At 37.6% G+C, this 12,238-nt stretch overlaps 1 protein-coding gene and 1 pseudogene across 5 annotated transcripts in view; one reads left to right on the forward strand and one right to left on the reverse strand.

Moving 5' to 3' along the window:
- The window catches only part of OSBPL9 (oxysterol binding protein like 9), a 179,338-nt gene that overhangs the window by 82,543 nt on the left and 84,557 nt on the right, over window positions 1-12,238 (reverse strand). For all 5 annotated transcript variants that reach the window (XM_036108397.2, XM_036108396.2, XM_078073161.1 and 2 more), the window contains exon 4: window positions 2,127-2,203. In XM_036108397.2, coding sequence (XP_035964290.2) covers window positions 2,127-2,203 — 77 coding nt within the window. The remainder of the gene's footprint in view (window positions 1-2,126; window positions 2,204-12,238) is intronic.
- LOC118545865 (ubiquitin-like protein 5 pseudogene) lies at window positions 8,085-8,583 on the forward strand (annotated as a pseudogene).

The raw sequence follows: 12,238 nt of genomic DNA on the forward strand, positions 1-12,238 counted from the left end.
GTTTGGGGTATGGGGAGGGAGGGGTCATTCAAGGGAGGCACCACAGAAGAGGTCAGTTCTGAACTGGGCTTTGAAGAAAAGGGGTGGTATACAAAGGCAGAATGGAGGCAGACGCCATTTCAGAGAGAAAGAGAGAACATCACGTGCAAGAATGTGGAGACCAGAAAAGAAAAGATGTGTTCAGAGGAAATTAACGGCAGCACTCTAGCAAAAAGCTGATGGAGAGATATAATGGTAGAAATGACTAGAAAAGCAAGTTGAGAAGAGATCACAGAGAGACTTGAATGTCAGTCTCACCAACCATGGAGGGAATCTCAACTGCCACATTCAGGCTAATTCTTTTTTGTTGTTGTTGTTAAGATTTTATTTATTTATCTGACACAGAGACAGACACAGAGAGAGAGAGCGCGCGAGCACAAGCAAGGGGAGAGGCAGGCAGAGGGAAAGGGAGAAGCAGGCTAATTCCAGGACCCTGGCATCATGATCTGAGCCAAAGGCAGACACTGAGCCAACTAGGCGCCCCCAGGCTAATATGATTCTTTTTTTTTTTTTTTTTTAAAGATTTATTTATTTATTTGAGAGAGCGAGAATGAGAGAGAGTACATGAGAGGGGGGAGGGTCAGAGGGAGAAGCAGGCTCCTCGCTGAGCAGGGAGCCCGATGCGGGACTCGATCCCGGGACTCCAGGATCATGACCTGAGCCGAAGGCAGTCGCTTAACCAACTGAGCCACCCAGGCGCCCCAGGCTAATATGATTCTTAAAACACTTACCATACTGAATCACAAATTTGCTGAAATGACGCCACATTCATTTATTAAATGGACTAAAATTAAAAAGAAACCTTTAGAGATTACGAAGTTGCTTTTAAAAACATAGCTCAAAGAGTAACTTACAGATCTCCTAGTTCAACTCCATATTAATTTCTTATAGTCTCTTAATAACCACATCCTTGAATAATGTTTTTTAAGCCTCTATTTGAACACTCTCAAGTGATGGGGAGTTCGCAATCTTGTAGGACCTGGTGTACCCTACACCACCTTACCACCTTATCTAATCAAGCCAGTTCCTGGTATAGGACAAAAATAAGTAGAGAAAATGTCATCATGGCATAAAATGTCACTTTTGTACAACTCAATCCTATCAATCAAAATAATTAAAAAACCATCCTCCAATGCCATAATATAAGCTTTCACTGAAGAATAAACATGGAAAACTATCCTCAGTATGATAGAGTAGACATTCGTGGTTTTTGTCACCCAGCACCTTCTTTTTGCCTTTTCTGACTTTACTTGGTGGGGACCATCTTCTACCTTATCAGCAAAGTGTTTCTGGTGAAGACAGCTACAGGAGTGGAACATATGACTGTGAAATTGTGATTGGTCAGGATTAAGAAAATGACTGGAGCTAAGGTAATCAGCGGTAATCCTATTAGTCCTACCACGGTCCAGAAAGAACAACAGCTTCCTGTGGACTTGGAGCTCCTAGAGTGTTCTCCTAATAGTAGGTTATACATCTCAACAATGGGAGGCTTAAATTGCTGCAACCATCTTACTACCACAAAGAGAACCTATCTAAAAACAAAGCCAGCCCAGAAGAAAAGAGGCATAGAAATAGAAATGGTGGATCTGGGTCCTCATGACATTGGTGAAGTGCCTACTTCAAACCACATCTCAGCCAGATTTACTTTTTTCTTAAACCAGTTTGTTTTTTTCCCCTATTACTTGCATCCCAAAGAGTCCTGCTTAACACATATGGTAACTGCCAAATCCTATAACAAGAAAAGTAGGTCAACCTCTCAGCACTTATTATCATGCATTAGGGCATAATTTGGTTATATCAATAACCAACTACAGATACTAAATTTAAAAATGATCTGGCACATTTTAACATAGCATTTCACATTCAATATCGCCTTGCACTGTCTTATTTTAAGATAAAAATCAGTATTTTACCCTATAGAAAGCACAAGAAAATGCTTTATAACTTTACTATATAACATTATGAAGGCAAGAATAAGCAACTCAGAACTAAGAAGTTTTCATTACATCAGATCACAGTTATTTTAAAAAACAGAAAACAAACAAAAAAACTAATGAACTATCCAGAAGCCACATAAAGACTCTTACTTGAAGCTGAAGAGTATGTCGAAGAATTGTTTCTTCTAAGGCATGGATCCACTTCTCTCGCTCATCAGCATCACGAGCTGGAATAAAAGATTATAAAAATTAAAATGTTAATTTCTACAATATAGCTTCATGTTTGAAAACAAAAATTTTAAACCCCAATACTAATAGGAAAGGTTTTTAGTTGTGCCATTTTCTTAACAGGTTCACCTTCCTATCTTTTCTAAACATGCAATCTACTTGCAGCAATTTACAACAAAGGGAATAATTATGCTCAATAATAGCAAGCTACTTTCTCACTGAGAACAACTAGAAAAGCTGGAATAATTATTTAAAAATAACCGGTTGAAGACAATAGAAAACAACAAGGTAGTAAAGAATTAACAGGCCAAAATCTAGGAGAAGACAAACATTTAGAAGATAAGCCTCATATTTAAGGACACTTTTCTCCTGGAGGAATTGTAAATTCCAGGAGAGGACACTCATTAAAGAAAATTTGACAAAGTATTCTCCATGCATACATGGATAATGTCTGATGGAAGACGGTAGAAGCAGGAAAGAATAGAGCAACAAAAATAATAAGCCCACAAAACCATAAGCAACCTAGGAATAAACCTAACCAAAGAGGTGAAAGACCAGGACTCTGAAAACTATAAAACACGGATGAAAGAAATTGAAAAGGACACAAAGAAAGACATTCCATGCTCATGGATTGGAAGAACAAATATTGTTAAAATGTCTATTCCACCCAAGGCAATTTACACATTTAATGCAATCCCTATCAAAATACCACAAACATTTTTCACAGAGTTAGAACAAACAATCCTAAAATTTGTATGTAACCACAAAAGACCACAAATAGCCAAATCTTGAAAAAAGCAAAGCAAAGCTGGCATCACAATTCCAGACTTCTAGTTATATTCCAAAGCTGTGGTGATCAAAACAGTATGGTACTGGCAGAAAAATAGACACATAGATCAATGGAATAGAATAGAAAACCCAGAAATGAACCCACAACTATATGGTCAATTAATCTTTGACAAAGAAGTAAAGAATATTCAATGGGAAAAAGACAGTCTCTTCAATAAATGGTGTTGGGTAAACTGGACAGGAACATAGAAAAGAATGAAACTGGACCACTTTCTTACACCATACACAAAAATAAAATCAAAATGGATTAAAGACCTAAATGTGAGACAGGAAACCATCAAAATCCTAGAGTAGAACACTGGCAATAACCTCTTTCTGACTAAATATGTCTCCTGAAGCAAGGGAAACAAAAGGAAAAATAAACTATTGGGACTTCATCAAAATAAAAGCTTCAGCACAGTGAAGTAAACAATGAACACAACATAAGGCAACCTATGGAACGGGAGAAGATATTTGCAAATGACATATCTGATAAAGGGTTACTATCCAAAATATATAAATATATAAAGAATTTATACAACCCAACACCCAAAAAACAAATAATCCAGTTAAAAAGTGAGAAGACATGAACAGACATTTTTCCAAAGAAGACATACAGATGGCCAACAGACGCATGAAAAGATGCAACATCACTCATCATCAGGGAAATACCAATCACAATGAGCTATCACCTCACACCTGTCAAAATGGCTAAAATTAAAAACACAAGAAACAACAGGTGTTGGCAAGAATGTGGAGAAAGGAGAAGCCTCCTCCACTGTTGGTGGGACTGCAAATTGGTACAGCTACTCCAGAAAATAGTATGGAGGTTCCTCAAAAAGTTAAAAATAGAACCACCCTAGGACCCAGCAATTGCACTACTAGGTATTTGCCCAAAGGATACAAAAATACTGATTCAAAGGGATACATGCACCTCAATGTTTATTTATTGACAACAGCCAAACTATGGGAAAAGCCCAGTGTCCATCGACTGATGAAAAGATAAAGAAGATGCGGTCTGTGCACACACACACACACACACACACACACTGGAATATTACTCGGCCATAAAAAGGAATGAAATCTTGCCATTTCCAAGGACATGGATGGAGCTAGAGTGTATTATGCTAAGCGAAATAAGTCAGTTAAATACAAATACCATATGATTTCACTCATATGTGGAATTTAAGAAACAAAACAAACAAGCATAGGGGAAAAAAGAGAGAGGCAAACCAAGAAACAGACTCTTACTAAGTAAGAGAACAAACTGATGGTTGCCAGAGGGGAGGTGAGTTGGGGAACAGGAGAAATAGGTGATGGGGATTACGGAGGGCACTTGTTGTGATGAGCACCGGGTATTGTATAGAAGTGCTGAATCACTAAATTGTATACCTGAAACCAATATTATACTGTATGTCAACTGGAATTTAAATAAAAACTTAAAAAAAAATTTTTAAATGATAAGTATGTGGGCAAAACTAAATGAATACTAACTACATAAAATACTATCTTGTGAGGTTGTAAATAAATACATACAAAATTAAATACAAAACAATTGCAAATAGATTGGGAAAGAGGAAATGGAGTTAAAGAATTTTCAGGTTCTGCAATGTTTGGGAAGAAGATAAAACTACCAGTTAACATTAGATTTTGGCAACTGAAGGATTTGTTATAATTTTTAGAGTAATCGCTAGAAGGTTAAGTGTTTTAACTTCCAAAATAATAAATTTAAAAATTCAATAATGAAAAATAATCCAAAACCTGACAAGAAAGAAGAATAGAAGAAACAGAGTATGAAGGGGTGCCTGGGTGGCTCAGTCGTTAAGCGTCTGCCTTTGGCTCAGGTCCTGATCCCAGGGTCCCGGAATTGAGCCCCGCATCGGGTTCCCTGCTTGGTGGGAAGCCTGCTTCTCCCTCTCCCACTCCCCCTGCTTGTGTTCCCCTCTCGCTGTGTATCTCTCTGTCAAATAAATAAAATCTTAAAAAAAAAAAGAAACAGAGTATGCAAGACAAAAAGAAAATATATGGTAAGATGATAAATTTTTAACCCTAAAATACCAATAATTAAATTGAGTGTAAATGAAGTATGTAAATGTTCCAATTAAAACAAAAAGGGAGGGACATCTGGGTGGCTCAGTTAGTTAAGCATCCGACTCTTGATTTTGGCTCAGGTCATGATCTTGGGGTGGAGAGACTGAGTCCCATGCTGGGTTCCGCTGCCGTGGGCATGGAGCCTGCTTGGGATTTCTCTCCCTCTCCCTCTGCTCCCTCTCCCCTCAAATAAATAAAATAAATCTTAAAAAAAAAAAAAGGGTTTAGGGACGCCTAGGTGGCTCAGTTGGTTAAGCATCAGACTCTTGGTTTTGGCTCAGGTCATGATCTCATGGTTCCAGGATCTAGCCCCACAACCGGTTCCATGCTCAGTGCAGTCTGCTTGTCCTTCTCCCTCTGCTCCCACCCCCACCATTTAGCATGTGTGCATACTCTTTCTCTCTCAAATATACAAATAAAATCTTAAAAAAAAAGTTTTTTTAAACAAGATTTTACGATGCTTACAAGAGACACTTACTAAACATAAGGATACAGAAATATTAAAAGTAGGAGTATAGAAAAAGACAAAAAAAAAAAAGAAATTGATCATAGAAACACTAAATTCCAAAAAAGTTGCTATTATTAAAATTGCATAAAATAGACTTTACCAGGAAATCAGAGGCTCACTTTGCAAATACAAGAGGTTCAAGTCATCCAAAAGACAGAATGTAAATTTCTATGTAACTAATAACATGGATTCAAAAAATGTTCTATATGGCAAAAACATATAGAATATAAGGAAAAATAGACAAAATACCACAATCATAATGGCAGTTTTTTTTTTTTTTAAGGTTTTATTTATTTGACAGAGAGAAAGACAACCAGAGAGAGAACACAAGCAGGGGGAGTGGAAGAGGGAGAAGCAGGCTTCCCGCGGAGCAGGGAGCCTGATGCGGGGCTCGATCCCAGGACCCTGGGATCATGACCTGAGCTGAAGGCAGACGCTTAACGACTGAGCCACCCAGGCGCCCCATAATGGCAGATTTTAATACATCTCCTTCATTAACCAATTAGAAGAAGCAGACAAAAAATTAGTAAAAATCTAGAAGATAAAGGGGTGCCTGGGTGGCTCAGTCATTAAGCATCTGTCTTCAGCTCAGGTCATGATCCCAGGGTCCTGGGATCGAGTCCCGCAATGGGCTCCCTGCTCCGCAGGAAGCCTGCTTCTCCCTCTCCCACTCTCCTGTTCCCTGTCTCGCTGTGTCTCTCTCTGTCAAATAAATAAATAAAATCTTTAAAAAAAAAAAAAAAGAATCTAGAAGATATGAACAATACCTGATATAAACTTGATCCAATGGATATACACAGAACACTACACACAACAAATATGAAACAGACATTCTTTCCAAGCACACATAGAACATTTCTCAAAATTGACCATATAATGAACCCTAAAACAAGTCTCAACAAATTTCAAAGGATTGAAATCATACAAAACATATTTATAGTGAAAATATAAGCTAGAAATCAGTTACAAAAGTATAAATTAGAAAATATTCAGATGTTTGGGGAAAAAAACACAACTAGATAATCCACTGGTCAAAGAAAAATATCCCATTAGAAATTAGAAAATGTTTAGGGGCGCCTGGGTGGCTCAGTCAGTTAAGCATCTGGCTTCAGCTCAGGTCATGATCCTGAGGTCCTGGAATCGAGGCCTGCATGGGGCTCCCTGCTCAGTGGGGAGCCTGCTTCTCCCTCTCCCCACCCTCTACCCCCATTAGTGCATCTCTCTCTCTCTCTCAAATAAGTAAAATCTTGAAAAAAAAAAAAAAAGAAAGAAATTAGAAAATGCTTAGAACTGCATAAATGAAAATAAGACATATTGAAACTTGCTGGAGGCAGTTTAAAACAGTACATAAAGGGAAATTTATAGCCTAAAATCCATGTATAGAGAAGCTAAAAGGCTGAAAACAACAGGAAATTAAATTCAAAATGAGTAGAAAGAAAATGATAAAGAACATAAAATAATCAAATAGAGAGCAAATATAAGATCAATAAAATTTGAAGTTGGTTACCTGAAATAACTAATGAAATTAATAAACATCCTACGTACTGTAGGTAGGTAGGTAGATAGGTAGATTGAGGAAGTGCTTGAAAAGAATGGGGGGCATGTCAAGAGGAAACAGGAGTCAACCTGAAGGAGTTCCAGTGGCCAACGCCTGAAGAATCTGAGCCACAGAATGATAGTACTGGGCTATAACCCACTGAATAAAATAAATATCCAAGAATCTAATAATGATATAAGTAATTAAATAAGTAAATAAATGGGGAAGAAGGCACAGCTCTTTCTTCAGAAGAATTACAATTCGTTAGTACAGAAGGAATGAGAGAGATTTAAAAATCATCATTAGACAAAAACCACAACAGTAATTATCACAAACAAGATCCACTGACGGCATATTGATAGCTAAGATCAGTGAGCAAAAGTTTGAGAAGAAACAGGATATTAGCAAAGTCTCAAAGTATCTTCCCCAAGATACTTATAAATTACAAAGGGAAAAATAGTAATTTTATGATGGAGAAATCTGGCAGACATCACCTTAGTCCAGTGATTAAGGTTAACATCACCAGTAATAAATTTATTGATATAATATATACCTCCCAATACAACCCAGAGAGGCGGAAACAGCATCACTTCTGTGGTATTCTTCCAAAAATATATAATCTCAATCTAATCATGAGAAAACATCAAATATGCCCAAATTGAGAGACATGCTACAAAATAATACTCATCAAAAATGTCAAGGTCATAAATGTGCCTGGGTGGCTCAGTCGGTTAAGTGGCTGCCTTCAGCTCAGGTCATGATCCCAGGGTCCTCGGATTGAGCCCTGTGTCCAGCTCCCTGCTCAGCAAGGAGTCTTACTTCTCCCTCTCCCATTCCCTCTGCCTGTGCACTCTCTCTCTCTCTCTGTCAAATAAATAAAACCTTTAAAAAAACAAAAATTAAAAAAAAAGTCAAGGTCATGAAAGACAAGAAAAGAATAAGGAGGACCCCGGCTCCGCCCTCGAGCGAGGAGGTTGTGGCGTCGGCTGGTTCCAGGCGTTTCGAGCTCCAGACAGGATGATCGAGGTTGTTTGCGACGACCGTCTAGGGAAGAAGGTCCGCATTAAGTGCAACACTGATGATACCATCGGGGACCTTAAGAAGCTGATCGCAGCCCAAACTGGCACCCGTTGGAACAAGATCGTCCTGAAGAAGTGGTACACGATTTTTAAGGACCATGTGTCTCTGGGGGACTATGAAATCCATGATGGGATGAACCTGGAGCTTTATTACTAATAGAGCAGAATTCCTTCCCCCGGTCATGCCCTGCCTTACCCTCCCCTCCCCTCTTCCCTTCTTCCCCCCATCCCCTCCTCTCCCACCCTCACCCCCACATTGGTATGGATGCTTGTTTTTAAAAACTCATGTTAATAAAATCTTAGAAGTTGCAAAAAAAAAAAAAAAAAAAAAAAAAAGAATAAGGAACTCCCATAACTAAATGCAATGTGGGATCTTGAATTGAATCCTGAAACAGAAAAGGAACATTAGAGGGAAAATGAGCTCTGTGGTTTAGTTAAAAGTACTATACCAAATGAGTGAAAGATCCAGCTCAGGAATCAGAGCCTGAGCAAGATGTGGAGGGCCAACAATAGCCCCCCTTATCGACAAGGGATATGTTCCAAGACACCCAGGATGCCTGAAACCATGGATAGTACCAAACCCTATATACACTGTGTTTTTTCCCATATATACCTATGATAAAGTTTATTTATAAATTAGTAAGAGATCACAGTAAGAGACTAACAATAATAAAATAGAACAATTATAACAATATACAATAAAAGTTATGTGAATGTGGTCTGTTCCTCACATACATCTGTGCCCTAAAAATATCTTAATGTACTATACTCACCCTTTTTGTGATGATGGGAGATGATAAAATATCTACGTGATGAGATGAAGTGAATTAATATAGGCATTGTGAAGTAGCATTAGGCAATATGTCAGAAGGATCATCTGCTTCCATAACTCAGTTAACCGTGGGTAACTGAAACCACAGAAAGCAAAACTCCGCATGAGGCGGGACAACTGAACATCATACCAACACACAATGTGGCATGAGGCACCAAAGCCCAAAACATGATGAAGAGGGAATCTACACAGTGGAGAAGAGCAGCATGAGGAGTCAGAATCCAAGAAAGGAGAAGAGGGAGTCCACGTTGCAGGGGACAGAATCAACCCGGCACAGGTTTCCAAGGCTGAGTGGAGTAAGGATGACATTCACAGAAGGAAGTGGGTAATGATGGGAAACTAATTACATACAGAAGGATTGGCCAAATAAGTAAACATAACAAGGGTAAAGGGTTTCTCACTTTAAGGGGTTGGAATATAGTGCTACAAATATGGTAGGCGAGAAAACCAGAGTGATTTCTGGGGATAAGGTATTGATATGAACTCACAGTTCTCAATATGTAAGTAAATAAATAAATATGGACATGGATGCACATGTGTGTACACACACATGTATCTAACATGTATGTTTCTTAGCTATGAGAGGGCCTGGGTGCCATGACACCTAATAGCACCAAATACACCTAATGCTAGGTGTTGATTTCTAAATACCATTCTCCATTAAAAGATACCAGGGCTTCTTGGAAAAAGGATTGATTATGGAATAGGACAGGGAAGGGAGAAAATAAGCCTGGAACATCTTTTTTTTGTGCCAGAAAGTAAGGAAGGGAATACTTTTTTGTGCCATAAAATAAGGAAATACTCAACAGAATTATAGGGACATGTCAAAAGAACACAGAAATCAGTTTAAAGGGAATTCTACTGGCCAAACTGAGGGCAATCTGGGCATTAAAATAAATGATGATAGTAAAGAATTATAGTCTGTTCAGTATAACAGGAAACCATATTACTACTGATATACATAAACTGAAAGTTTGATGAGGAATGGGATATTGGCATAGCTTCTAAATACTTCCCCACAAAATATTAAATAAGAAGGGAAAAAGATGAAATTTAACAACAAAGCCTGGCAATACCACCTTAATGAGATGATCAAAGTAAATATCATCAGTAGTGGGACAAACAAACCCTGCAATAAGAACACAGAATCATTTCTGTGATCTTTGGGTCAAAGATACAATGTAATCTCAATCAAATCATGAAAAAACATCAGAAAAAAAAACTGGGGAACATTCTACAAAATAATTAGCCTATAACTTCTAAAACTGTCAAGATCAGTAGTACCTGGCTGGCTCAGTAGGTGAACATGTGACTCTTGGTCTCAGAGCTGTGGGGTCAAGCCCCATGTTGGATGTAGAGATTACTTAAAAATAAAATCTTTAAAAAAAAAAGTGTCAAGGTCATAAAAGTCAAGGAAAGACTGTGGAACCATTCTAGACTGAAAGAGACATGAAAACTAAATGTAAAATGTGACGCTGAACCAGATCCTGTTGCTATAAAGGACATTACTGGGACAACTGGAGAAATCTGAACAGAGTGGAGAAATCTGAACAGAGTCTAAGGATTAGAAGATATTAGTGCATCAATGTTAATTTCCTGATTTTAGTGGTTGTAAATAAGGAAAATTTCCTTATTTGCAGGAAATATAAAGCATTCAGGGATGATGGGACATTCATTTAGCAACTTATTCTCAATTTGGGGGGTTGTACTGTACTTGCAACTTTTCTGTAAGTAGAAGATTGTTTCAAATTTTAAAAAAATTACATTAAAAACTATGATAAATCAAAGAAGACATAAGTAAATGGAAATATCATTTCAAGGATTGGAAAATTCAATACTGCAACATATTAAAATTAACCTATAGATTAAATGCAACACAAATTAAAATTCCAAAAGGCATTTTTGGAATTTGTCAAGTTGATTCTAAAATACAAATACAAAATGGTACAAAAGATAAAGAATAGCAAAGGCTTTCTGGAAAAGATAGAAACATTCTTAGAGGGTTTACTCTCTCAAATATAAAGTCATATTATAAAGCTATAGTAATTAAGAAAATGCGGTTTTGGAGCAAGGATAAATAAACACACCAAGGAAACAGAATAGAGCCCAGAAACAGGCCCACTCATGTACATAGACACTTGATTTGTGATAAAAGTGGCACCAAAGAGCAGTAAGTAACAATCTTTCAATATGTGGTGCCAGGACAATATGGGGAAAAAAATAAAAACCTGACCCTACCTTGTACTACACACAAAAATTAATTCCAGGTGATTCCTTTATTCTTAACTGTGAAAGAACAACAAATTTTCCAGAAGGTAAAACAGGAGAATACCATCATAATTTGGGAATAGAAAAAACCTTCTTAAACAGGATACAGAACTCCTAATTATAAAGAAAATGACAGATAAATTTAACTACATCAAAGTTAAGAATTTTGGTTCATCAAAAAACACCATTTAGAGAATGTCATAGTAAGCCACTGTGACATATGGAGTTAAAGAACATGGACCCTAAGTCCAACCCTGAGCTTTGCTAGTTATTAACCATATAATTTGAAACAAGTTACTTAATCTTTTCTAAGCCTCAGTGTTCTCATTTGTAAAATGACAGTAACAGTATCTACCACATAGGGTTATTGCAGAGATTGAGTTAATACAAATACAACACTTAGGTAAATGACATAAGGTAAGTGCTCCATAAGCATTCAACTTTTTTTTTTTTTTTTTTTAGCATTCAACTATTATTACTGCTGAGCATTTATTATGACCTGGCCCTGATTTCAAGGAGCTCAAAATGAGAGATTTGTATTTAGCTGTATAAATACATGGCTTATGCCACCACCAAAGGAAGTGAATAAAAAATCAGGGAAGAGCTCCTTGAGGAGTTAGATCATAAAGAGTAGAATTAGAGGTGCCTGGGTGGCTCAGTCGTTAAGCATCTGCCTTCGGCTCAGGTCATGATCCCAGGGTCCTGGGATCGAGCCCCGCGTCAGACTCCCTACTCGGCAGGAAGCCTGCTTCTTCCTCTCCCACTCCCCCTGCTTGTGTTCCCTCTCTCGCTGTGTCTCTCTCTGTCAAATAAATAAAATCTTTTAAAAAAAAAAAAGAGAATTAGTTTGTCAAGTAGAGAAGGATAAGGACATCTTGAAAGAGAAAAGAA

Source organism: Halichoerus grypus, chromosome 5 (assembly GCF_964656455.1).
Source record: "Halichoerus grypus chromosome 5, mHalGry1.hap1.1, whole genome shotgun sequence".
NCBI classification, from domain to species: domain Eukaryota; kingdom Metazoa; phylum Chordata; class Mammalia; order Carnivora; family Phocidae; genus Halichoerus; species Halichoerus grypus.